Source organism: Aspergillus ibericus (assembly GCF_003184845.1).
Source record: "Aspergillus ibericus CBS 121593 unplaced genomic scaffold BO80scaffold_20, whole genome shotgun sequence".
Taxonomy (NCBI): Eukaryota; Fungi; Ascomycota; class Eurotiomycetes; order Eurotiales; family Aspergillaceae; genus Aspergillus; species Aspergillus ibericus.
In genome coordinates this window covers 116,585-142,459 of record NW_020292118.1, presented here as the reverse complement: position 1 = coordinate 142,459, position 25,875 = coordinate 116,585, and the positions used below count along the sequence as shown (strand labels likewise).

General features: G+C 51.9%; 10 protein-coding genes and 1 non-coding gene across 11 annotated transcripts; 5 read left to right on the top strand and 6 right to left on the bottom strand.

Moving 5' to 3' along the window:
• Positions 1–495: 495 nt before the first annotated feature.
• Positions 496–1,965, bottom strand: BO80DRAFT_434894 (FAD-dependent oxidoreductase; the record flags this gene model as incomplete). Its single annotated transcript, XM_025720888.1, has 5 exons — positions 496–676; positions 733–808; positions 858–1,157; positions 1,247–1,532; positions 1,594–1,965. 5 exons carry the CDS (start codon positions 1,963–1,965, stop codon positions 496–498), a joined length of 1,215 nt encoding a protein of 404 aa, XP_025575131.1.
• A 1,134-nt stretch (positions 1,966–3,099) lies between these two features.
• On the bottom strand, positions 3,100–4,264 carry BO80DRAFT_464905 (uncharacterized protein; the record flags this gene model as incomplete). The annotated part of the gene is made up of 3 exons (XM_025722688.1): positions 3,100–3,393; positions 3,443–3,934; positions 3,983–4,264. 3 exons carry the CDS (start codon positions 4,262–4,264, stop codon positions 3,100–3,102), a joined length of 1,068 nt encoding a protein of 355 aa, XP_025575130.1.
• A 471-nt stretch (positions 4,265–4,735) lies between these two features.
• On the top strand, positions 4,736–6,561 carry BO80DRAFT_407148 (putative MFS transporter). The gene is made up of 3 exons (XM_025717794.1): positions 4,736–5,199; positions 5,250–5,797; positions 5,848–6,561. The coding sequence occupies exons 1-3, from the start codon at positions 4,884–4,886 to the stop codon at positions 6,472–6,474; spliced, it is 1,491 nt and encodes a 496-aa protein (XP_025575129.1). The 5' UTR covers positions 4,736–4,883; the 3' UTR covers positions 6,475–6,561.
• Positions 6,562–8,337: 1,776 nt separating this feature from the next.
• Positions 8,338–10,012, bottom strand: BO80DRAFT_382132 (acyl-CoA desaturase). The gene is made up of 2 exons (XM_025716879.1): positions 9,624–10,012; positions 8,338–9,564 (listed from the first exon to the last, which is right to left on the bottom strand). Exons 1-2 carry the CDS (start codon positions 9,862–9,864, stop codon positions 8,426–8,428), a joined length of 1,380 nt encoding a protein of 459 aa, XP_025575128.1. The 5' UTR covers positions 9,865–10,012; the 3' UTR covers positions 8,338–8,425.
• A 742-nt stretch (positions 10,013–10,754) lies between these two features.
• Positions 10,755–11,865, bottom strand: BO80DRAFT_425211 (uncharacterized protein). Its single transcript, XM_025719464.1, has 3 exons — positions 11,429–11,865; positions 11,341–11,369; positions 10,755–11,283 (listed from the first exon to the last, which is right to left on the bottom strand). Exons 1-3 carry the CDS (start codon positions 11,582–11,584, stop codon positions 11,016–11,018), a joined length of 453 nt encoding a protein of 150 aa, XP_025575127.1. The 5' UTR covers positions 11,585–11,865; the 3' UTR covers positions 10,755–11,015.
• A 378-nt stretch (positions 11,866–12,243) lies between these two features.
• Positions 12,244–14,295, top strand: BO80DRAFT_425210 (kinase-like protein). The gene is made up of 5 exons (XM_025719463.1): positions 12,244–12,632; positions 12,686–13,011; positions 13,074–13,372; positions 13,440–13,602; positions 13,653–14,295. Exons 1-5 carry the CDS (start codon positions 12,412–12,414, stop codon positions 13,868–13,870), a joined length of 1,227 nt encoding a protein of 408 aa, XP_025575126.1. The 5' UTR covers positions 12,244–12,411; the 3' UTR covers positions 13,871–14,295.
• Positions 13,856–15,968, bottom strand: BO80DRAFT_382127 (cytochrome P450). The gene is made up of 6 exons (XM_025716878.1): positions 15,673–15,968; positions 15,492–15,621; positions 15,245–15,439; positions 15,047–15,198; positions 14,485–15,001; positions 13,856–14,431 (listed from the first exon to the last, which is right to left on the bottom strand). The coding sequence occupies exons 1-6, from the start codon at positions 15,866–15,868 to the stop codon at positions 14,035–14,037; spliced, it is 1,587 nt and encodes a 528-aa protein (XP_025575125.1). The 5' UTR covers positions 15,869–15,968; the 3' UTR covers positions 13,856–14,034.
• A 672-nt stretch (positions 15,969–16,640) lies between these two features.
• On the top strand, positions 16,641–16,712 carry BO80DRAFT_t168. Its single transcript has one exon. It is a non-coding gene; the product is annotated as a tRNA-Ala (tRNA).
• A 1,079-nt stretch (positions 16,713–17,791) lies between these two features.
• On the top strand, positions 17,792–19,389 carry BO80DRAFT_502195 (tannase and feruloyl esterase; the record flags this gene model as incomplete). The annotated part of the gene is made up of 2 exons (XM_025724313.1): positions 17,792–18,169; positions 18,277–19,389. The coding sequence occupies exons 1-2, from the start codon at positions 17,804–17,806 to the stop codon at positions 19,387–19,389; spliced, it is 1,479 nt and encodes a 492-aa protein (XP_025575124.1). The 5' UTR covers positions 17,792–17,803.
• Positions 19,390–20,431: 1,042 nt separating this feature from the next.
• BO80DRAFT_327423 (DUF4246 domain-containing protein) lies at positions 20,432–22,435 on the top strand (the record flags this gene model as incomplete). Its single annotated transcript, XM_025715165.1, has 1 exon — positions 20,432–22,435. A coding segment is annotated over one exon (2,004 nt), but the record flags the coding sequence as incomplete, so codon positions are not given.
• A 181-nt stretch (positions 22,436–22,616) lies between these two features.
• Positions 22,617–25,138, bottom strand: BO80DRAFT_407137 (putative poly(ADP)-ribose polymerase PARP). Its single transcript, XM_025717792.1, has 6 exons — positions 24,881–25,138; positions 24,717–24,830; positions 24,403–24,672; positions 23,522–24,355; positions 23,392–23,474; positions 22,617–23,346 (listed from the first exon to the last, which is right to left on the bottom strand). Exons 1-6 carry the CDS (start codon positions 24,945–24,947, stop codon positions 22,777–22,779), a joined length of 1,938 nt encoding a protein of 645 aa, XP_025575122.1. The 5' UTR covers positions 24,948–25,138; the 3' UTR covers positions 22,617–22,776.
• Between the last annotated feature and the right edge of the window lie 737 nt (positions 25,139–25,875).

The window sequence follows — 25,875 nt, the reverse complement described above, 5'->3', positions numbered from 1 at the left end:
CGGGAAGGGAATATGAACCTGATCATTGAACGAGGGCACGCAAGATCGGTTCGGGCTCCCGGTAGGTGATTTACATCTGATTGATGTCACTGAGTAGAGACCAATTTCGGGCTCGATGGTATTAGGCTAGAATGGAGAAATTTGGTAAGGATTGTCTGTGTATCAAGATATTGGATATCTCGCGGAGGGCGTGGGTGTCGATAAGATTAAGGTCGTTGACGTTAGAGTGGGGAGGGTGTGTGGATGAAGTGAAAAGGATCATATGGATGTCTTGCCAGAACGGCTGGGAAGGTTGTCTCGGTCGAGCTGGTCAATTTTCAGCGTGTATGTCATGTTCAAGGGACATGAAGACTGGCATGATCAAGGCAAATTTCGTTCTAGATCCTCGGTATACATGGTTCATCATCATGCTTCTTTGGAATAAATCAGAGAATCAAGCGCAGTCTAAAAACACGCGACAATAACATGCAGCTATTCATGGCTCATGACATTCCCCTAATTCTCCCGTCCCTTGAACACACGAGCCGAGACCAGTGGACTGTCGTTCAGGATAGCTTCAAAGTTATGAGCGTCCAGACAGGCCTGGCGCGAGTTAATCACACTCGGCTCGGCGCGCGTGTAGACATCGTTTTCGTACGCATCCAGAGACTCTCGTAGGGCTTCTGGGGTTATTGATCTGCTCGTTTGTTAGTATTGTTTCATGGGGTGTATGTGGGAGCAATGGATTCGTACCCTAGAGAGCGCATATCCACGCGCTTGGTAAGATCGTGTACGTCTACGATGGCGTTGTTGGCTCCTTCGCCGCGGTCTATACCACATTAGCATGGAGGGTACAAAAGTATGATGGGGGAGCTTACACATGGTCATGGTATGCGCCGAGTCACCCATGAGCACGACCCGGGGATGTGCGGTATGCTGCTGCGGTCGGAACATGAAATCCGCGATGCGGATGGACCGCGCCTCGGTGTCCTCGGGCAAGCGATGGACCAGAGTTCTGAACGGCTCGGCCCAGTTCTCAGTCAAGGATTTCATCAGGGCGATGCGCTCGGCGTTGTCGCTGGGGACGGGGATGTTCTTGGAGTCCGCCCAGGAGATGATGACCTGGCAGAGGTATTTGTCCTTGCTGCTGTCTTCGAAGTTGTTCGGGGTATCGAGGACTATCACGATATTGAGTTAGCTATGGCGTATGAGGGAGGAGGAGGAGGAGAAGGAGAAGGAGGAGGAGGAGGAGGAGGGTCGGACATACTGCTGAAGAACAGGAAGACGTTGGTGTCCGGATGCGAACCCTGGAAGATGAACGGATCGATGTCCGCAGCGCCTGCCATCTCCTCTGCCGTATACAGGGTCGCCCCGCCCAGGATCTGGATGGGAAGTGGGTTCATCTCATGGCCGTCTGGGTATAAGATCTCGCGGGTGGGGGATCGCGATCCATCGCAGCCGATCAACAGGCAGCCTGTGTAGGAGGTGCCGTCTTCGAAGTACGCGGTGACGGTGTCGCCGGAGGATTCGATGTTTTGGAGGGCTTTGTTCCACTAGAGGTTGTGGTCAGAGGGGGTCATCGCAGATTCCCGGGTAGCAGGGGGGAATACTGACTTTGACATCGAGGTCCGTTGCCAGCAGCTGTCGCAGACGCACTCGGGACACGCGGATTCGCTCCGCTGCCGGAACGCTGGACAGCGCGGATCCGGTTTTCAGGTTAAAGAAGGAAAAGCGACCGGTGTCACCGCGGGCAGCGGCAGCCTTGTTAACATATGTCTCGGGGAGTTGTTGCACGAGGTGGTCAGGGAGGAGATCCCTCAGCGCGGGCAGGGCCCAATGCAGCGTCAGCCCCCAACCACCACTGCGGGCATCGATGGCGGCATCGCGTTCGAAGATCTGGTAGGGAACCCCGAGTTTGTGGAGGTGTTGGGCCAGCAGGAGGCCACTGATGCCCGCACCGACGATGAGCACGGGAAGATCAGCCATGATGGGCAAGGAGGAGGCACGGATGTTCCACGAGGGACACTGTTCAGGCCTGACTTTTGACTGACGCAGCGCCTGGATGATCGAGCCGATTGGTGGCCGGAGGGCCTCGGACGGTGACTTCCGTGGCAGGTGCGCAGGATTCGGATTGGTGGAATCATGCCAGAGGCGCATGTGTCATGGATGTGATTCACTAGGTGGTGGGCTTAGATTGGAAGTGTCTCTGAATAATTTGTGCTACGTCCATTTAGGTTACTCAGGGGAGCCTAGGTTGATCCTTTGGGAGTGAATTTGTCAAGACATGCGTATCTGCTGGAACCAGGCGACAATAATTCAGTCCCGAAGGAGTACTCTGTAATCTTGCTTATCTTACGGACTACTTGATTTGAATTGTTCAGCTGCATGAACCGTGTCCACCGGACAGGGGTGTGAGAGTCAGCCACTGTGCTAAGCAACCAAGCTTAAACTGAAGCATAAGTGCATAATCACCTTAAGCCTGGCCCCACGGCACGGTGAGACAAGGCCGACCCTAAGAGAGTCTTGAGGGCACTAAGAGGTTTAGTCCGGGGACGGCGCCATCCTTCAGCCTTGGCTCGGAGTTCTAGCCCTATCTCGATCCGCCCGCGGTGGATGCCCCTCATATTGCAATATCACACACGAATGCCATTTGCCATTCGCCACGGGCCAGTGGCCTGACGTGCGTCCAGATGCGATTTCGATTATGCAACACGTTTGTCCATCCATCACGATCAGACCAGTTATGGGCGCGTGGGACACACCACCTCGGTCGATGTCCGGGGATGTCTTCCCGGGTGGAACCCATTAGAGTTTCACGGAACGCACAGGATTCCTTCTGGATGGAGCTGAGCTTGATGGCCGGGAAGATCCCGTTGGGGGCCGTTGGCTCATTGGCGATGACCCTGGTCTCGCTCATCCGGAGGGGGGCGTCAGCGCTGATTATCTGCCCGGCGCTACCCAAGCACCGCCGGAAATGATGACCCATTAGGAAGGAAAATACGACCGGTGAGCAATTAATCTTGGCTAATAATTAATATACGGAGGACACAAAGGAGAGACAAAAGAGTGTTTCGAAAGGAATGGCGCCATTTGGCAGGGGTCTAGAGCAATGGCATGCTCTCACGCGTCGCCCTCGGTCGGTCGTTTCTCCGTCGAAACCCGCAGTTCAACCGTCATATGAATGCCCCCCTCTCCCGAGTCCCCACTGTCGAGGATAAGCTCTTCACTGGGCGTCCGTCTGGGTTGCGGCGCCGCCGACGTGGTGGATTTGAGCTGCGAACGAGGATCCCGCGACCAGGACTGCAGCGCATACGTGCGGCCATCGTAGCCTCCTTTCCGCCCACTATACGATCGGAAGTCACGCACGGCGCCTTTGAGCAGAGGAGCCAAGAAGGGCACGCAGGTCACAATGTTCTGGGCATGTCAGCATGGTACCGTCCGTGGGCTCATGATTGGTACTCACCCCGACATTAAATTCGATGGTGCCCCATAACACCAGCATCGAAGAATTCCCATCTCCATAGGCCACGCGATGGATCTGCGTCAGGCGCAGGATCGAGCAGATGGTGGTGAACAAGCCCAGCAGAAACAAACAGACCACCCCCGCTTTTTGGGCGGGTTTGATGTTCAGTTGCAGCAACAACGGGATAGGCAGGCAGATGATCACGATATCACAGATAATGCTGAAGATGGCCAGCCCGTAAAAGGTCGGTCCGGCCGGGAGACACGACCCAGGAATGGTGATATTCCAGGCGCGCTGAACCGGATGGCAGTCGAAGATGAGAACTAAGGCTCCGGCCAAGTGGCCCAGCGTGCTGATGACAATCACCACCCAGATGAGGATGCGGTAGTAATTCTTGGATGTGCCCGAGATCAATCGCAGGTAATTGAGGCACAAGGAGCCTTTGAACCCGGCGATTCCGACCTGGTAAAACGGGCGACCGACATAGTTGAGCTAATCCCTGTCAGTTTTCTTCAGCATCGTGGGGTTCGGCAGGCATACCTTGGTGTAATTAGGTAGGTCCGGCACTGGGCGGAGCTTCAAGGGCAGCCCAAGACCGTATCTGGTTTGCGCGATACAGAGGGAGCTGTAAATGATGCTGAACACCATCGTCACCAGCATCACATAGTCGGACGCTTCCAAGCGACGGGCTTGAAAGCGAATCGCCAAGCGCAAACAGACCGTAATCACCATCAGCAGCGTCAAACTCAAACACACGCCGAGAATGAGGCGCCATTCCGACACGGCCTCCACTTCAGGCGTGGCATGGTGCACCCAGCCCATGATCGTAATACCGGAGAGATGCAAAGACTGGGATAGAAGACATGGGGATGAAGGCGTGGGATATCATGTGGCAATGAAACCCCCTGGCCCTGGCTGGGGAATTGGGGCTCTCGGCTTTGCACGGAGACGCATGGCGAAGGAAGCCCTACAACCAGGGGCGTAAACGTGATCCTGAAGACACGAATAGGGTTTGAACCAGACTCCTTCGGTCGTGAAGTGTTGGGGCCAAGAACGGAGCACTGTATCTGACAAACCAGAGTGGGTTCGCAATCAAACGATCAGGCTTCGGAGCAGAAATCGGGTTGGCCCTAACGACCAGGCCCTGACTAGCGTCGCCTTAGAGCAGCCTATCTCTGCTGCACGCCGCACGTTTCTGCACGATGAGGTGGCTACGCTGTTAGTGACTGCGGTATTTTGACTAATATAATGGACCGGCACCCAATGGCACTCGTCGGCCAACCCGTTGGACCGCCCATGGTTGCTTTTCCTGCAGGATCCTGCATGCAACCCCCCTTCCTGTCCCTTGGCCGAGTCTTGTTCTCTCCCCTGCATTGAATCGGCTCTTTTTCTTTTTCTCCTCTTCCCCTTCCTTGTCTGTACCCAGATTCACGTTTCTGACATGGAGGAGAAAACCCCCGAAGCCTTCTCTCAGGCACTGCCTGCGGATCGCACTGATGATGCCGTGCAATACCTCCAGGGCCATGAGGCGGGCCCGGACGCCTCCCAGGTTGATCTCCGGGCTCTACGTCGGAAGATTGATTTGCACCTGATGCCTTATATGTTCTGCTGCTATGTTTTGCAGTTCCTGGACAAGGTGATGCTGAACTATGCCGCCGTCATGGGGATGAAGACCGAGTTGCACCTGAAGGGCAACGAGTACACCAATGTGGCGACCTGGTTCTTTTTGGCTTATCTGATTGCAGAGGTTCCCAACAGTAAGTCCTCAACCTAGCACTTGGTCAACTCTCGCATACTGACCTTCCAGTCTACTGTCTCCAGAAAGTCCCTGCGGCCAAATGGCTGGGAGCCAACGTTGCCCTATGGGGCGTGGCCGCTGCTGCATCTGCAGGCGCCAAAAACTACGCGACTCTGCTGACGGCTCGTGTCTTCCTGGGCATCTTCGAGGCGACCATCGGCCCGTCGCTGATGCTGATCAGCAGTCAATACTATACCAAGTCTGAGCAGGCCCCAAGATACACATGGTGGTACAACGGTCTCGGTGTGGCCCAGATCATCGGTGGACTGGTCTCGTATGGCTTTCAGCATGTTCATCACGGCGCTGAAGTTTCCGGATGGCGGATCATGTTCATCGTGATCGGATGTCTGACGATCGTGATCGGTGTTCTCACCCTGTTCTTCATCCCGGACACTCCCATCAAGGCCAAATGGCTGTCCGAGCAAGAAAAGGTGGCTCTCCTGCAGCACGTCAGTGTCAACCAGACCGGCGTGTGGAGCACGACCTTCAACTTCAAGCAGATCCTGGAAGCTGTGCTGGACATTCAACTCTGGCTGCTCGTCCTGATCACCATTCTCGTAAGCCCTCCTCCCACCTTGCCTTCTCCATGCACCACTAACTGTCTCAGATCTCCGTCTCCAGCGGCGTCGTAACCACCTACTCCGCCACCCTAATCGCCGGCTTCGGCTACCCAGGCCCCATCTCCGCCCTCCTAAACATGCCCTCCGGCATCATCAGCATCTTCTTCACCCTGCTCGTCGGCTTCGGCATCCGTAAAACCTCCCACCGCTGGGCCTGGAACGCCTTCTGCACCATCCCAGGCATCATCGGCGGCGCACTCCTCTCTTTCCTCCCCAAGAGCGACAAAGCCGGTGTGCTTATCGGCATTTACCTCGTCAACGCCATCGTCGCTACCCTCCCCATCCTCTACCAATGGACCATGGCCAACTGCGCCGGCCACACTAAGCGCGCCTTTAGCAGTGCGCTTGTCGCGGGCTCCTTCTCGGTGGGAAATATCATCGGTCCGCAGACGTTCCAGGCCCGTGATGCGCCGGAGTATCGTCCCGCTAAGATTGCGGTTTTGGCGACTCAGGCTGCCGCGGCGGTGATGTCCGTCGTACTGTTTGCGTATTATGTGCGGGAGAATAAGCGCAGGGATCAGCGCTATGGAAAGGTCGAGGATTCCATGGTCGATGAGGCGAAGTGGGCGGGGTTGACGGATAAGGAGAATACGCGATTCCGTTATGTTTATTAGGTTAATGGGTGCTGTCGAGGGGTTGTTGATGGTATTGGGATTGATATCGTATCCTGTTGGTTAATAATAGTGTTGTATATATCTGACTCCGTAGTCTTACCAGCCTCGTGCTTGGTTTACTGCGTGTACTTACTCTTATGCTTATCTGAAAAGACTTCTAGCTTCGACGATGACTTAGTCCTATCACGTAGTCTACCTCGCACTCATAACCCCCTGTCGGAACAAATTTCCGCCACTGAAATAGCCCATATCCACGATCCAGTACCTGTCAATTATCTTCCAATGATACACTTAGACAGAGCCCTACTACAGAAACCCAAGTCAGTACGTGAACTAGGAATAAGCCCGACCCACGACTAGATCCACCAACCTCCCAGGATCCAGGATCCAGATCCAGGATCGCGGGACAAATCAATCTGGATCACAATTCGGTGAGAAGCACAGAAAAAGACTTGGCCATAGCTCTAAGACCTTCTTCAAAAAAGGAAATATGGGTGAAGGTGATTGGTTAGAGGAGTAGCAACTCTCCGATCCTGGTAATGATCGACGACATACGAAGTACTATACATCGGCAAGCTACTGCAAGTGATTTCTAATTTCAATGGCAGGGCAATGGCAATCCACTTAAAGAGCCCAGACTCAGAGGGGTATCAGTGGGCCTCATGTGGAGTCGCTTGTCTGAATCTTGCAGGAATGAGGAATCGAAAATAAGAATGTCTCATTCATTAACTTCCTAGGAATAGTCTTCTTACCAAATTTAATATGCACAATGCCGCAAGCCCACATTCTAGAAATGAACCCGGTTTCGGAAATAACCATCCCCGATCCAGATGGATCAGGGTCCCTGTCATGGTATTAATCATCTATTCGAAACCTCTACCCCGAATCAGTAAACCCATCCCTTAGCCTCGACGAGATCCCCCTCGTCGGCCTGATCCCACCCGTGATACCACCCCCCTCCACACACCGGCTAACCACATACTAACCATCCATCCAAGCAAATCCACAAGAGCGTCATCCTCCAGCGCAAGTCCCACTCCCCCGTGATCATCCAGAAAGACCCGCGGGAACTGATTTCTCACCGCGAAGTGGGGCGACATACACTAAACGTGGATCCCGACGATCAATACCAGAATCTACATAGCACTGACTGGTAAAGTGAGATGGGCTTAGTGATAGGCGGTTTGCTTACAACATGGGTGGGATCTTAGATCGATGTGGACATTGATGGTGCGATGGGTATAGCGGGATGGGATATAGCGTACTTCATCGGGGAAGACTTCAGGACGATGGAGTCTGCGAGAAGTTTTGGCTGAATAGCAGAATTATCAAGATTCTCTGGACATAGTAGTGTTTGATGAAAGACATGGGGGCAATATATGTGAGAAGCTGGAAGTATTGAGACTGGGTAAGGACGCACTGATGTTCCGTTGGTTGTCAAGAGGAAAGGCTTCAATGATGATAATCTGGGGTACTGTTTCATAGTAGCTTCTGCTGCACAATGACCAGGGTATACTGTTTAGGTGAGGTCTGTGACAGCCGCGTCGTCACGGTATTGTGAAGATTTCTATCAGCTTATGACTGCTGGTTCTTATTGAAGGGTTAAGATGGGGACCATCTTTCTCGTAAGAGTTATATTGCATAGTTCTGGTCTTGGATTTGAAAGGAATTGTTTTCATATGATTGTCTGATGATTCTGATGCACACCACTCATTCAATAATCAACTATGAAAGTATCTACACTCAAGGCCTGATTACTATGGCAGCACAAGGAACCGGAAAGCAGAGGTGCTTCTCGAAATTCACATCTGGAAGGCCGGATATTTACTTTATAACACGTGTCACGTGTTATGACGAAACAAACATAAATGACAGGAGTTGAATGATATCCACAAGAACTAAATAAAACTCGATATACATGACTCTATCTCATAACTGCTTCGACCTCCAGCTAAGCCGCAATGGCACCATTCTGCGGAGACCTCCTCGTAACCTGCTCGCCAGCCCGTACAATAGGCTGCCCCTTACTATCCTGCACGACGAAACTGTTCTGCTTCTCCGCATAGTCCTGCTTCCAGATCTCCACCTCACCACCACCATAAATAACTCCCACACGCATGGTAGACAGCAAATTATGCGCGGCGTTAGAATGCCGATAGACACCACCATTAAAAGTAGCCGTCGCATCCTTCCCAATAGCCGAAGAAATAAACGCCTTGCCACCGGGATGCTCTTTGATAAAGTTGGCCACGTCATGAATGACCCCGGCGATGACCACTAGGGCTCTCCCATCAGCCTTGGCAGACTCGATCTTGAAGTCGTCCCACGTCATGACCGGTAGCTGGGAAATTGGAGTGCCCCAGTCCAGCTGGGAGGATCTGATATCGAGCTTCTTTTGCTGCTGTTGTAGTCTGCCTTTTTCAATCTCATTGGCCTTGAATTCCTTCAGGTCGTATGCCAAGCCGAGCTGCTTCCAGGTCCAAATCGCCCACTTGGTCGGGTCGTACTGCCACCATTCGATAGCATTGCGGTAGTCCGACGGGAACTCGTGGTGGAAGTTGTGATATCCCTCGCCCAAGGTCACCAACGCCGTGATGACATGATCGCGAGGGGAATTACGATCGTCAAAGGGCTGATCTCCCAACCAATGGGCCAGAGAGTTGACACAAAACGTGGCCTGTTGCACGAACGTCGCCCGGAGAATACCTGCATAGATGAAGCCACCCGCCCAATCACCCCAACCGATGCCGCACACCAGAGTAGGAAAGATCAGGCCCATGAACAGCACGAGCTTGACATAGTGCCGATGCTGCCAGATCACAATCGGGTCCTCGTTGAGGTCAGTGATATCGGACCGCCCGATGTTCTTGGGGTTCTGCTTCATCACCATCCAGCCGATGTGGGAATACCAGAACCCTTTGCGCACAGAGTAAGGGTCTTTTTCGGTGTCGGTATACCGGTGATGGGCGCGGTGGCCTCTCGACCACCATCGAATGGAGCCCTGGACGGCGCCGACGCCGACGGCTGCCAGGTAGATCTTGAGAGGGGTGGACGCGCGGTAGGAGGTATGGGCCCAGAGACGATGGTAGCCTATTGAGTCAGTATTTCCTCCCCGACCGTGGCTGACAGTTAGATGTTTGTAGACGTACCTGCGGTAATACCCAGTCCGGTGTTGAAGTAGTAAAGAATGGCAAAAGCGGCTGTGGCACGCTGGAGGGGATAGAAAGAGGCCGCGACGAAGCCCATGAGCGGGACAATGATGATAAAGTAGACGTTCAGCCAGTTGACATGTTGGTACCAGTTTCCCCATGTGATGGGCAATTCTGTGATATGAGGCTTGGACCGTCGTGTGCTGCCTGCTCCAGCAGCAGGAGGTTTCGAGGCCGCCATTCTGGGTCAAGTGTGTCACTTGCTGGGTCAGAGCAGACGACGTGACGCGAATAATTTCAAGACGTTATCTGGACTGTGAGTACAGGAGAGGAGGAAAAATCGCATAAGTACAGCAATGTTGGAGGCCAAGCGTCCATCGGCCCCGCCGTGCCGCATTTACTAGGGTTGTGTTTTGTTGGGTCAGGGGAGTTGGCCCATTTTGTTGGGGACGCTGACTGCCCTCATCAATTGCAATGCAATCGACTGGATCGCCTTATGTCGTATGACTTTCTTATGGGACGACTCGCGGGGGTACTACTATCCTCACTAAAATCGCAGGATTATGCTATTCTAGCTATTTACGGAGTACCTACTATCGCATAGATCGCTAATTCCAGAGATTCTATCTCCAAGGCCGCTATCACGTGCACCGATGCATACATGATCTGTGTATTGAGGATATCCAGGTGGTTAGACTTGTTGAGTTTACTACAGATGTCTTACACCGAGATTTATCTGGGTGGCTCGATGTTTCCTTGGTAGTGTGGTAAACAGTTCCAAAGGTGAGATTTTGTTGAATTTCCTATTTTAAAAGTACAGAGCGGGCCGAGCGGCTTGGTGGGGTTCATCTTCTACTCCGTAGATCTAACCATTACATACAGTTTTCTCGAGTTATGCATGGAATATGACTAAGAATTATGATTGATGATATTTGTACCATAATCCCGAGGTTGACTATGGTACGGTGCGAAAACTCGTCTGTTTTATCAGTCGACCTCAGGATTCTGCTAGCGCACTATAATCCTAAGTTACTGCGACATGTCCGGAGCTACTGAATAACCTCATATCATTACTCTGGTAGGAAGCGGTAGTGCTTATATTATAATTGCCCACTGGTGGACCAAATGATCCCGCTGACGTTCTTTTCACACTGTACTATAAGAATAGAGAGGATGAGAATACTAGTCCACACGCTAGTCGGACGCGGGGGCTGTAGTACAGGCACGGGCAGTCTTGTGAATTTCTGCCACTGTTTCCCCGGGTTCTTATCTGTCAGGGAAGGATATTCACGATTCGGACTTCTAGCTAATACAAATTCAACAATGACACGCATTCAAGCACACGATACGAAGCAAAACAGTACAGCAAGATAGCAGCTCCCAGAAGCCCGCTCATGCAGAGCCCGGAGCTCCCCCCTTTGCCGGAGAGGTCTTATCCCAGGGGTCATCCTCCCCAGCAAGGTAGCCCGGGATATTGGCCTGCGCGAGCCTGGTGCCAAATCCGCCCTCCCGACCAGCACGGGATGGGAAGAACTTGAAGGAGCCATTCAAATGTACATGAAGCGTGCCGACACGTAAGCCTCCTTGTGTCTGCAACCCCACCGTGATGACTTCCTCCAGGTCGGTTCTGTCCTTGGAGGATATATGGGCTTTGGCACCTCTGTAGACAAACTTAGTGGTAACCCAGCATGAGGCAGGAGTGAACTTGGTAGCTTACTGGATATCCGCAAATACAATCCGGGGATCCTAGGTGTGCGTCAACCAGATGCTTCATGCAGCATGTTCTGGGGGGGGGGGGGGCTTACCGCTCTCTCGACCGCGTCGCAGATGTTTCGAGTGGATTGCAACCAGCGAGCCCCGTTGGGGCCATTGATGCTTGTGATTTGCATCATATCAGCACCAATGTACTGAATGGCAGCTGCGGTGGAAGTTTGGAAGGCTCTGACGACGTTCCGACTCATGGCAGAGGTTGAATGATCGACGAGGTATGAGACAGGGATGGAGATTTGGAACTTGGAAGAAACAAAAGAATGACTATCCTCGCGGGATCTGGGACGCCTTTATGCTGAGCATGCTGGTGGCTAACATGCTGTAGCCGCCTTGGATAGCCAGTTTGCTTTGCGAGGCTGAAGCAGTAGATGGTATATGAGCGCAAGGCTTAAAAACAGCTAATGTTTCCTTGTAGCCACTCAATTGTGCGCCATGCTAGATGGCTGAGCGGGTGCTTTTCTCCCAGTTGTAATGATTGGACATGAAGGAGTGTCCGAAGGCAAGCTGCTGGTCCTCAGCTAATGCGCCCTTTACCAGGCGGCGGTAAGACTATATTTAGGAATTGGTTAAGATTCGTAGGCGCCCTGTCCACGACTATGGCGCTCCTTCCGTCTCAGCCTTGTGAGAGATACTCCAATAAGATCATCAGCATTGCATGTCAATGATTTCCCTGCCATCGCTCAAGCTATCTCAAATACTAGATGCGAATGGCAGGGTCAGAATTGTGCAGTGCTTACATAAGATGCATATCACCAAAGAGGCCTAGCGTGGCCTCCACCCGCTCGGGGCTCCCCGTTCGGGAATGGATCTCGCGCTCCTCCGCGTTCCCCCTTCCATCCATCTCCTGTTTATCTTCCTCCCGTAGCCGCCAGAGTCATTGGCACCCGTCAAGATGATAAATCAAGCAACACGATGCGCTCGCCGAATACGTACTCCTCTTCTTCCCCCCTCCCGTTCGACTTCCCGTCTCCCCCTACCTATCCCCTTCCAACGCCCGCGCGCGCCATATCGGACCATTATGTCTTCCCCCGAATGGACGGTCCCGTTGAGAGAATTCCCTACCTCCGATCTCGCCCTCTTTGAGCCGTCCGTGGAAATCGAGGAGGAGACCCTTCCAACCTACCAGCCGGAAAAATACTACCCGGTGCGCCAGGGTGAGGTGCTTCAGAACAGGTACCAAGTGCTTGCCAAGCTGGGTTATGGAGTGACGTCAACGGTGTGGCTGGGTCGCGACCTCTGGTACGTGCACTCGATCCCTTCGCACACGACGGGCGCTCACACTGCGAAATCAGTGACGCGAAATATGTGGTCCTGAAGATCTATGTCACGGGCCACAAACGGAACCATGAGCTGGAGATCTATAACCGCATGAATGCCGTGGAAGCTCACCATCCGGGAAAGGGCTTTGTTCGAAAGCTGCTCGACCATTTCACCATCGCGGGACCCCATGGTCCTCACGTCTGCCTCGTTCATGAGCCCTTGGGGATGAGTGCCGATGCGCTCTTGCAAAAATACATCCCGGGGAAGGCCATGACGCTCGAAGAGATGAAGCCGTGTATCAGGCAGTTACTAATCTGCTTAGACTTTCTGCATTCTGCGGCTCAAATAGTCCATACAGGTATAAGCTTTGCCCGCCCCACCGCCCCGTATAAGGTGAGATGCAGGACTAATCGATAACAGATCTCCAGTTGAAAAATATGCTGCTTCCTATCACCGATACCAAGACACTGGCAACCCTCGAAGAACGAGAAGTGAAATCTCCGTCGCCTCGGAAGGTGCTCCAAGACCGAACCATCTACTTATCTACCATTTATAACGCGGGTGGGGATGGGCTCCCTCTTTTGTGTGACTTTGGCGAAGCCCGGTTTGGCGATGTGGAAAACAACGCGGATATCATGCCAACCATGTATCGAGCTCCCGAGGTCGTCTTCAAAGAGAGCTGGGGCTACAAGGTAGATATTTGGAATGTTGCTATGGTGGTGAGTAGCTCATGTCTCCATCCTCCCAGAGCTAGGGTGTCATCCCGCATTGTGCTAATTGGCCAAGGCCTGGGACATTGTAAGCTCCCGCCACATCTTCAACGGCAAGAACTCCGATGGTATCTTCGATGATCGCGTTCACGTGGCGGAGATGATAGCGCTCTTGGGTCCTCCACCGCCTGAATTCCGCGAGCGGTGCAAACTGGCCTATGTTTTCTGGGACGAACAGGGTGAGACCTGATACCTAATTGACCCGTGGGTTTCTAACGTAGCTCGCTAGGTAACTGGAAAGAGTTGGCCCCAATCCCAGATATTTCCCTGGAGAGCCTGGGTGCCGACATCAAGGGAAAGGATAAAGAGGGGTTCTTCCGATGGCTTCGAGCAGCCTTGCAGTGGAATGCTGAGGACCGGCCATCGGCCACGGATCTCTTGTTCGATGAGTGGCTGATGGAGGGCCTCGGCATAAAGAGCACGGGGGAAAATGCCAAGGATGGATAGCATATTGCCTATCATACAATGATAGATGTTCATAGTGCTTTGATGGGGGACAGATCCCTCTCAAAGATTTGTAACACTAGATACAGGGATCCGGAATATAATCGCTTCTCACTATCATCGCTCTGAAGCTGGCCTTTCAACATCTCCACCCACCAACATCAGCACTAATACTCCACACTCCCCAAATCCTCCGCATGGCTCTTCTCCCAGGGGTATTTCTGCTCCAGCGACCGGATAAGCTCCAAATGCGCTGTGCTCCGCGGCCGAATGGACACATTGAATGGGGCCGGGTGACTGATGACTCCCGGGAGAAACTCGGCAGATACCTCCTTGACTTTACCATTCTCCACAGGCTTCGAAATATCAAAGACAGCGAGCGATTGCGCAATAGTGAGGAAAACGTTCACGTCGGCTAGATTGCGCCCGGGACAGATTCGCCGGCCAAACCCAAATACAAGCAGGTGAGGATCTCGTTCCGCGGGATGACCCTCTGAGGCCAGGAATCGATCCGGGTTGAACGCCATGGGGTCGGCGTAGACGTTTGGATCATGCGTGAATTCCCTAATGTCAGTCAGCGTCAATAACAAACAAGGCGTGCCAGAGGATTCACCGACCAGATGTTGGCAAGAATTGACGCTCCTTTGGGGATGGAGTAACCCTCAATGGTATCATCCTCGATGGACGTATGCGCAAGGGACATCGGAACGACAGGATGCCATCTGAGTGCCTCTTTGACGAGCGCGTTGGTATAAGGCAGCTGTTCCCGATCCGCATACTGAGGCAGTCGGTCCGTCCCGACCACCGCGTCGAGCTCCGCCTGAGCCTTGCGCTGCACCTCGGGGAATAACGCCATCGCTAGGAAGAAGCTGGATATCGATGATACCGTGGTATCTGCACCTCCTGCGTAGAGCGATCCGGCGGACCATTTCACTGTATTTTCTTGTTCTGATCCCGGCTCGGGGGCTTCGTCCTGGAGGAGATTGGATAGAAACGAGGGCAAAAAGGAGCCGTCTCGCATCTGCTGCTGGACGAACCCATACGGGATGTCGCTGAAGGCAGCTACTTTCTTCCGATAGCTTTGCGCGATCTTCTTGAACCCCGCTCCGGGAAACCAGGCGGGCACGTATCTCACTGCCGACTGTCAGATCAGACCCCACGGGTGTACCGTCAACTTACAAATAGGGAAAAAGTCCACCGCCCAAGTCGCGGGCAACATCGCGATGCCAAACGTCTCCATCGCAACGTCGGCCAGATCCACCAAGGGATCCCGATCATGCGGTTCAATGGTGTATCCGTAACCGATCCTGAGGATGATTGCTCCCGCCTCTCTGTTGTCGTTAGTGGCGCTCATGGATCCACGGCTAGATAACCCACTTTCGTATATGGGAAAACAACTTGTCGGGTTCCTCTACCACCCGCAGCAGAAACCGACCCACCTCCGCCATCTGGATGTCATTAAACCGAGCAACGGAATTATTGGAGCCGATCTCGCGATGAAGATGTCGTCTTGTTTGTCTGAATTGTTCCATATCTGTCACAGCCCCGAGGACTTTATCTTTCCAGCCCGCCCTAGTACAGTCAATCACATACTCGGTATATTAGGTAGTGAGGTATGTCTTACAACTCAGCAAAGACCTGTTGTGGACGTGATGAATGGATTACGGATCGCTTCTCCAGCAACTCCACGGCGAGCCGGGCGTCGTTGACGATGATGATGGTTTGTCCCATGACGCTGATTGAGCTGATGGGGCCTATTCGGAGTGGTTAATGACGGTGTCGTCGATTCGCGAGAGGGTTGTCACCATAGAGACTCTTGTGCTTGCGCCAGAAAAGCCAATCCTGCTGGTTTGGGTTGGGCAAGTCAAATAAATTGCCTATAATCGGCTTTCGTGGAGGACCAGGAGGAAGAGGTAACTGCTGTCGTTTATGACCATAGCAAGTCGCGATATAGAACCCCGCCAAAGCGACGAGGGCGCCTATCCACAGCGATGCCAACATGGTGCCCGAGAAACAAAATAATGATGGCAAAAGAGGGGGTGAACAGCTGAACCAGCTCTATTTTATAGTGGTCTCAGTGGAAGAGGGGTGTGCAGAATCACTGCATATTAGTGCTGCTGTTGATTGGCCTGTGTGGGGTGTCATCCACATTCCACCAACGTACTGCAGGCAGGATGCATTAGTTCGGCCGGTGAGCTCTCGATAAAGCCATTTTCTGTCGTTTTATTGGTGTGACGCGGCATGCGATCGGGGCTCGAGATTTCTGGGAATTATCCCTGTCTGGTTTGTCCTACCATATCGCTCCAATTGGCACTGTCTCGGAGTCTTCAATTTGCCACTCGTCGGAGGGTCCTTGTGAGTCCGATCGGTTGGTGCATTTTGCTTCTGTGCTACTTTGTATTCCTCGGCTGATTGGGCTTGGAATAATGTGCTCTTTTTAAGTTAATATAGAATGGTTGGCTTTGTTGGTGGGCGAAAAGCAATGTTCAGCGTACCGATTCGTTACATGATGGCCACCCCGGAATATATCTCCGAGCGTCGAAGATTGGTGCAAGCAAGAGGATTTCCCACCCAATCCTCCCAAGACATTCTGACCAAAAGAATTTTAAATATATCCTAGTCATTTACTGTCAGCCTCCTGATATTTCTACACGAGTCCCTCACGGCGCACGTGTGTCCAATATAGCCGGTTGAAATCAAGTAACAGCCGACCGTTCTTTATCCTCCTTTGTTGTCTTAGATAACAAAATAAGAAGCATATCTCTCATTAAATGGGGCTGTGGTTTAGTGGTATAATATTCCCTTAGCATGGGAGAGGTCCGGGGTTCGATTCCCCGCAGCTCCATTTTTTGTTTTTCCAGCATCTGCTGGCTATATCCACTCTTCCTGAGACGAAGCATCCGGGCCCTGTCTAAGAATACAGGTTCAGGAGTAATTGTAATGGATCGCAGGGTTAATAGCTAGTCAACGTGACCCGCAACTAGCCCAGCCCGTGGCCCAAGACGGACAATATACCATGCGCTATTCACCAGTGTTCACATATGATTCCAACCAGCATATGCATATCCTCTGACTTTTCACAAGCAGGATTGCACTCACTGCACTAGGATACCCTTGCATCCTTTCTGCCGAGGCAGGACGTTCCGTCATCCCAGATACAAAATAGGCCAGTGGCAGCTGATTCAGGATGATACGCAAACACCGCGGAAATGAATATAGACTGTCATGATTCGAGCTCATTGCTCCCCCAAGCCGTGTTTGGTGGCCTATGGCACTTGTTCCATAGTTGGTCAAATAAGCTCTATGGTTCTACATCTGCAGATACCAAGACGATGCGCATAGTGGAAGATTACGATGTGATTTTAGGGCTGGAAGTGATTCTTACATTCTACGATAGTGATTGCTGGTAGAAGAGGGCATACCCTTGACACAAGCTTATAGCCCGCAGAAGATTCGAAAACTCTCGTTGAGTAATAATCTCAATTCTGGCCTATTGAACTTCTCACAAATTCTTTCCAAAAGGCTTCCCTTATTGACTTTGCAATCAGGATTTTGCTGACTTTGACATCCACCGGGTAGATAGGTAATCAAGAGCTTATCTACTCCATATCCACTGTCATTTTATGCGAGTTCTCCACATGACGATCTCCCGCATGGAGTCTTACCACACCGTATCTTCATCAAGAATGGCTAACACGGCAACCGAAAGACCTTGACGATATAAGCCGCGGTGTCAAGTGCCATCTCTGCCGTGCTCAAAATTCATTGGACGCCTCACACGCACCACGCTCGGATCGGACAAGCGACTTGGGCAAGATCGATCCTGATGCGTCATGTCAGGCCCACCGGAAGCCTCGGCTACTTATAAATGACCCGAGCTGCTGATAGACCGACACTCGAGCCAAATCCATCCCTTTCGCACTCCGGCACTTCATCATGCTGCTCTTCCTCATAACGAGCGTTCTAGCATGGCTATCCTCACTATTGCATCCTCATAAACAGACATGCGACCGCTTGACACTGCACCGGATCCCTGGGATCCACAGCTTGTCCATCGAGACCCGAGAAAGGCACAATTACAGCTTCCCGGCCGTTCCCCCGTTCAACTCTACTGATGTTTCTGATCTCAACTTCTGCGACGTCACCGTCACCCTGACCCACCCTGGAGGCGATGATTTCGTGACTGTTTCAGTATGGCTCCCATTAACCGATTGGAACGGACGATTCCAAGCCACCGGTGGTGGCGGATTAGCAGCTGGATATATCGGTCCCGCGCAAGCAGCAGCCGTCAATCAGGGCTATGTAGCAGCGTCAACAGACGGCGGCTTAACATTAAATGGCACGATTGATCCCCAAACCGGAGCCTGGGCTCTTCGTCCGGACAGAACCCTAACACTGCTCTACTGAAGAACTACGCTCATCGCTCCATTCACGATATAACCGTGGTCGGAAAGGCGCTCACCAAGAACTTCTACGGCGTCCCTCCGAAGTACTCCTACTGGAACGGCTGCTCCACCGGCGGCCGACAGGGATATTTCGCGGCAGCCCTATATCCAGACCATTTTGATGGCATTCTGGCTGGAGCTCCCGCCCTTAATCTTCCGCATCTGTTTTCGTACTTGTTTTGGGCTCCAGTCCTGATGATCAACTCGGTTAAACCACCGCAGTGTATCTTCCAAGCGTTCCAACAAGCAATTATCGAAGCCTGCGACCCGCTTGACGGTGCCATAGACGGCTTAATCTCCGACTACGACCCAGAAATCTGTGACTTTGACCCCGAAACCCTAATCGGCGAAACCATCGAATGTCCCGAGCTCGACTCCGACATCAATATCACATCCGAACACGCCGACCTGGTCAACCAAATCATCCAAGGCCCGCACTTATCAGACGGCCGCCGACTCTGGTACGGTCTTTCCCCCGGGGCCTCGTTCTACGGAGCCGCAAACACGGAGACAACCAACGGAAGCACGATCATAAAGCCCTTCTTCCCTGCCATCGGATGGGCGAAGCACTTTGTCTTCCAAGATCCTGATTACGATATATTCTCAATGGATTTTGAAGACTTTGACACCGTCGCCATCCTCTCCATAGCACGGTATACTGACCTTCTCGGCTCGGACGGGCATTATCTGTATGATTTCCAAGACGCAGGAGGGAAGCTCCTATCGTGGCATGGGTTAGCGGATGATCTCATTCCTCCGTCTGGGACGCTTCGGTACTGGGATCGGATCGAAGAGGATATAAAGGATGTGGAGGAGGTGGATGAGTTCTATCGGTTGTTTTTGGCCCCGGGAGTGGGTCATTGTGGGGGTGGGTATGGGCCTGTTCCGGTGGATCCGTTGGGGGCGTTGGTGAGGTGGGTGGAGGAGGGTGTGCCGCCGGAGATGTTGGGTGCTACGAGGGTGAATAGGGAGGGGGAGGTGGTTACGAGGAAGTTGTGTCGGTATCCATTGGTGTTGGTGTATGATGGGGAAGGGGATGTTAATGATGCGGGGAGCTTTTCGTGTGAGAGATCCTGAGGTGTGAGTGTCTGAGGGTATATATATGAATATTAGTTTAGGTTTTATAGGCAGTATGGCCGATTTATTTCGATTGTTATGGAGTTATCGATATCTATTCTATTCAGTATAAAATGGCATACAGTCTCTCAGATGCAGCAAAATGAAAAGACATAACAGACAAGAAGATGGTCATCAAATTACGGCATCAGAAATATGAGGACCACGGGGACGCGTTTCTACTGAAGTAATATAAATCTTACGATAGAAGATCCTAAAAACGGAGGGTGAAAACCGGGATCATATGCCATGAAGAGGATATTTGACGAGCGTTTTATATCCAGTTACGTATGATTATCGTCGAAACCAGTACTATAATTGACATCAACAGAAACATCCGAAACCTAGAATGAGCCTGGCAGCTCATTACTCGGCATGTACATTGGACATCTCGTCCTTAAACTGAGGGGCTCAACAGACCAAGTTCAATAAGCTTTGACGCGACGATATTAGCATGCCGCATGGGAAAATAAGGTTCAACCATCCGTGATGTTACCGCGAAGTCAAAAGAAGACAGCCGAATTGGCCAGGCTCAATTCAATTAATTATTCATCTTCTGACCGAGGATGCGGCAAACCTGACTTAAGAGGGAGGGTTCCCGCTATGAGTTCTATGAAAGTATGAGAAGACGGATAAAGTTGGGCCAAGCCTGGATTTGCTAGGAATACTCGGGAGACTCGTCGCATTTTGGGAGAAAAATAAGGAGAGAAGTGGGTAAAGACTGGATTGTCTCACGGATATACAAAGCCGGTACTAAATAGAGGGAGAATCTCCGTCGCATGCTGAACCTAGAAAGCACGCACGTATCTTTCTCTCTCTATATTCTATTTCCATCCCCACCTCGGTTCCTCTTATGGGCACATTCTACATACTGCTCCTGATAGACCGTGTCAACTGTGGCCTAGAAATTATCCCCCTGACTACAATCTCAGTCTACACGCCTTAGTGCTTCCCAACCCCAACGAACAAGACGATGGTGGAAAACCCTCCCATGGACAATTCCGGGACCGGCAAGCTTCAAGTTCCACGGTTTGGGGAACTCGAAGTGAACCATACCTTGTATGACACCAGCAAATTCACAGATGGCTTGAATGGAGGCGGCCATCCCGACCGTCTGACAATATGTGAGGTCTACATGCTGCGTCTTATGGAACGACTGACCGACAAGCCGAATTGGGAACAGGATATTTTTGACGACAGGCTGGTCGCGCAGTGGTATACTGAATTGTCCGATTCCAACCTGCATTCAGAATCCGAACCAAACTGCGATGTTGATATGGATCTCGTCTATCCCCGAACATGGGAATGGTGCATATCTGAGCTTCGAGATAAGGCGATTGAGTTCCATAAGACGGGCTATGTGCTTACCTTTAATGCTGATTCTGGAGTCTGCAAGCCCGACACCCTGGTGGGAATGAAGAATGAAGAGCAGGAAGCCTTTGAACCGCTGCGCAACCAAGCAGCATTTACATCGAAAGATCCGAATCCAGTCAAGGACTTGGTCGACCCGTCCCTTTTCATGCTAATCTACGGCCGTACCGGCGTCCTTACCGAAGGGGGCCAAGTCACCATGGCTAATGGCGATCTATTGTACCCGACTAACGTCCCTATCGCACCCGCTCGAACCCGTCCATTCACTGTGGTTAGGACAGAAACATGGAGTACACGGGATGCGCAGAGCTTGCATAAATGGACTCACGACTTCCAGTGGTTGCCATGCGAAGTCGAGTTCACTGGGCAGGACTCGGGAGTACGGATCACATCCTACATCAATAACCTCCACCCCAAACACCAACGGGCCTATGCTGCAATTGAGAAGTTGATTTCCTTCAGCCTGGACCCGTGGAGTGAGGTTCTGGCTGAATGGACAAGTTGCTATCCGCCGCGCATCAAGACCCGCGGAGTTGAAAAGGATTACGATTACCTCAATGATGAGACCTATGTTCCCATCCCTACCACGAACAGGAGTATGATGCCTACCGAACGCTGGAGGAAGTATTGCTCCGACGCTTATTATACCCAGGTGAGGGATTTCCTTGATCAACCAGAGCCAGATCTGAAGTATCGGTTTTTGCATCCGCATCGATCCGATGCAGAGGGCATGCCAGTGGACTCGACCCTGGCTGAGTACCTATCGCAACTCTCGCACGACGAACTCGCACGTCTGATCAACGAGAAATACCAACGACTTCGCGCCTTTCGGTACCCAGAGCCTGGCATCTCATATTCCTATAAAGAGTGGAAACAAGGCAAGACATCTCAACCAATCGTCGAAAAGACACGCATACTCTACCCCGAACCGGATCACACCTACCAGACCCACTCTCTGCAGGACAAATTCCGGGACAAGGGCTTGCAGGTCATCATCCGGATCTCTAGCATCGAACTCACCCCCGACAACCCATCCTACGCCGGCGATGACGATTTCTCCATCGCGGGCTTGATGAACGAACACATCGTGAGTATATCGCGATACTACTACGACGTGGAAAATCTCACCCCCGCCCGAATCTCCTTCCAACAAGGGGATGGGACTGATGAGCGATATATGCAAGGGGAGCCGAATGCTCTGGAGAAGATCTATGGCCTTTCGCCCACCCCACGGCCCCGTCCTGACCCGCGAACCGCGGAACATAAAGGCCTTCATCGAAGACTTCAAACCCTGGGTTCGGTTTCCACTCGTGAAGGTCGGTTCCTGGCTTGGTCTAATACTCTCCGATCCAAAACACAACCATTCTCGTTGAAAGATAAATCTCGTCCGGGCCACCAACGATTCATCGATATCTTGCTAGTGGATCCCCACTACCGCATTTGCTCGACCCGGAATGTGCCCCCGCAGCAGAATCACTGGTGGCGGGAAGTCGTCCAGGCTAGCACGCCACATTTGCCCCCTGAGCTGATGATTCTGATCATGGAAGAGACGGAGTATTGGCCTATGGGCATTGAGGAAGCCCAGGAAAGGAAAAAGAAGGCAGAAGTGGAGCTGGAGCAGGCCAGGAAAACGCAATCTAATGTTGGGTTTATTGATTTCTGGTATACTGTTATTGGGCCACCGAGTCCGTGGAATCTAGTCCTCATTGACGGGAGGTTTGGATTGCAGGGTTTTCTGGATCCCGCCTAGCAGTGATGAGTATTTACGGTGGGTGGTGGGTTTTATTCTTATTTTAGTCAATAGATTCACATTGTATGATGAATTATGCGTGAACTTGAAAATATTATCAATGAGTTAGCCAAATTTCCATGGACCTTTAGAATACAGTGTAAGTCATTGTGAACGCCAGACCCTGATGCCGCAGCTAAACGCCAAACCCGCTAAATAACCGAAAGAACAACCCCGCTGCGAGGAATCTACCGCATGTCGACGTGGAAGAGGTATTTCTGTCGAATCTGAGCCACATCATAAACAATGTACTCATTGTACATCAGTCCTCGGGAGGTAGCACTGGCCGACGGAACCGACACATCAGGCATCCACACTCCCTGCAGATCAGGGTTGACACAGCCAGCATCCTTCCACGCCGCAGGGATCGACCGACCACGACCCAGGGTCGCGATCTTGCCTTCCTTCTTCGCATCATCACCTGCGTTGTAGTTACCCCAGTCTAGTTCGAGCATGGGGTTGCCCACTTCCACGTCACAGAGTAGCAGCAGACCCTTGTTTCCACTCCCATAGGAACAGCAGTAGTTGGCCGACTTGGTGGACATGTCCGCGAAGTAGACGCCTTTGCCGAACATGTATCCGCTCACGGGAGCCTCCGGGGGCGCGATACGCAGACCCTGACTCAGGATACCACCGAAGTTGGTGCTGCGGGATCCGTGCCAGAGCAGACGACGGCTGGAGTTCTTGATTTTGGAGTATTTGGATGACTCAAATCGATCGGTTTCGCCTTGGCGCTCGATGCGGAAGATGTTGATGACCTGCTATAGTTAATAATGATCTGAGATGTCGTGTTGGATGCGAACCTTGTATCGAATGCCATGGGTGGCACCGCGGGAGAGGTTGAGGTAGTTGTCCAGCTCGATAAACTCGGTAGACGAATGGTCCACTATTGGAATTAATAATAAGAAGGCAGGGGCAGATGGGCAGACATACATGGAGTCATCTCTTGCATGCCCAAGCCTTGGAATTGGCGGTCGAGATGATGGACTGTATCGACCTCCTTGGCATCCTTCATAATGTTATTCGCCACTTCCATGTCGGTCAGAGTTTCAAGTAGCTCAATCTCTTTCTTGAGCAGAGACTCCTGGTTCAAAACCGGGGGTCGGTTGCGCCCAAACACGTGAGGAATCACGGTGAAATACTGGTTGCTGAGATACTCAGCTGCAGCAGGAAAGGTCATGTCGTATTTGGTAGTTGCCAATGCGGGGGTAGCAACGAGCTCTGACAGGTCCTTCAAGGCCTGGAAACCGTTGCGGAGGGTGCGCTTGCTCAGTTTCCCCAGTGGCAGTTTCTTAGCGTCGTAAGCCATAGATGCCATAGTGGACAGGAAGAACTCTTGGTTGAAGATAAATGCGATGAGGTCCTGGACAGCCGCAGGCAGGGTGCTTTTCACTTGTGGTTTCTTTGCCTTGGTGGGGTTCACTGGGGCGTCTTCATCTTCGTCCTCCGTGTCTTCTTCGTAGTTCCGCTCAATGAAGGTGTATTTGCCGTTTTTCGGAGCGTTGAGGCGGTTTTCCCAGGTCAACCCCGACTTGTCCTTGAACTTTTTCTTGAATTCAGCTTCTGCCCACTCGAAGGAGCCGTTCCCAAGCACGGCACTCTGTCCAACTTCGCCGACTCGGCCCCAGTGTGTCCACGTTTGGAAATCATGGTTTCTGCGAAGAAGCTGTATGCGGTAAAACTTGTTGTTATTGTTGGTCGCGCTGGTCTGATTCAGCGTCGCATCCCAGATGAGGCCAGTCGCATCAATGTACACTCTGTAGGTACCTAGTCTGCTGTTAGCTCCGTTAATGCCGAGTGGTCCGTGTGCATACCTCGCAGAGGACAAAGATCATCCACCGGAACGTTGATCGTTTTGCCAACGGCAGATTGCGCATCCTTCAACTTCTTAGCAGTGCCATCTCCGTTCACACCCAGAGCCTCTTCCAGTGTGCGCTTCTTGGGTTTTTCATCTTCACTGTCGTCTTTCTTGTCGGCGCCCATCAGAAAGTTCTTCTCATCGAGTTTCTTGCCAACCCGATCGGACTCCACGAGCCAGTCCAACGATACGATGTTGCAGGTGTAGACTTTGGAGGCTTGCGTGTCTGAGGTTGTTAGCAGGTGAAGTAGATGGATTCTCCGTACTTACATTTGACACTCCGGTTGTCCACTTCCCTCTGCGTAGTTATCAAGTGTGTGCATTCCTCTGTCACAGCTGGGTGGAATGTTCCTCCATTGCGCTTTATGATGGTCCTGAGGTCCGCTAGTAAACCGCATCAGTATGTGACATCAATGAGTAAAGGACGCGCTCACCTTGTTTGAAACCGGGGAATGTACCGCCGACGGCTATGACGAGGCCGTCAAAAGGTTGAGCGGTCATGGCGACGGTGAGATTGAGGTGTTATTAGGTAAGAAGTGAGAAAGAAGAAACTAGCGTGACGAATACGAGGTCGTGGTGCAGCAGATAGTGCAGCTAGCGATTAAATTCGTAGTAAAGTAGCCCCTGAGGGTGAAGCCTTGAATAGTCTGGAAAAAGGGATGAAAGAAGCCGGGGCGACATGGCTATATAAGGAGATGAAGGAAGTGAGGTGAAGTGGGATGTTGGTGCTTGACGGTGCTTGCCTGCCGGTCCACAGCCTGAGGCCCCCGTCGCGGCTGTTGCCTGAGACCCTGAAAGGCTTGCCGATCTGATTGGTCTGAGCTTGGGTGGGCCATCCAGGCACCAGTGTCCACGTGACTTCTGCCTGCGGGAGACACTAACCCCATCGAGCGATGGCCTTGAATCTTCAGGCAGCAGTTGCCTGTGTTCAATGTGCCTAGTAGCATCATCTTGTAGACACTCTTTTTTATGGCTATGAACACATCACGCTGACTAGCTTCCCATCTTCTTGTGCCGGCTGCCAAGAATCCCCGTATCGACGAGTATGCAAATGACAGAAGCAGCATGTTCTGCCTTCTATGGCGCATTTAAAGCTCGAAACCAACGGCTTCGCCAACAATATATTCAAACATCTGCTGAGATTCTCTCAGACCTAGCATCTCGCGCGAAATGTCTGAACAGCGTGTTGCCTTGTCAATTCCCCGAAGAGATCATCCTGCCTTTCATTCAGCAAGACCTCATGTGCGATGAGCTTATTTTATATCCTGATTGTAATTCTGTTTACTTCCAAGGAAGTTGGCTTAGACTCAGTATCTCATCTTATCATGGATCTTGTCTTAATGGTGGATTTCCGCCCTATCTTATCTCCGCACGATCTGTCCTTCCATCGGAATGTGGATTACACAAAACATAAACAAGAACACAGCGT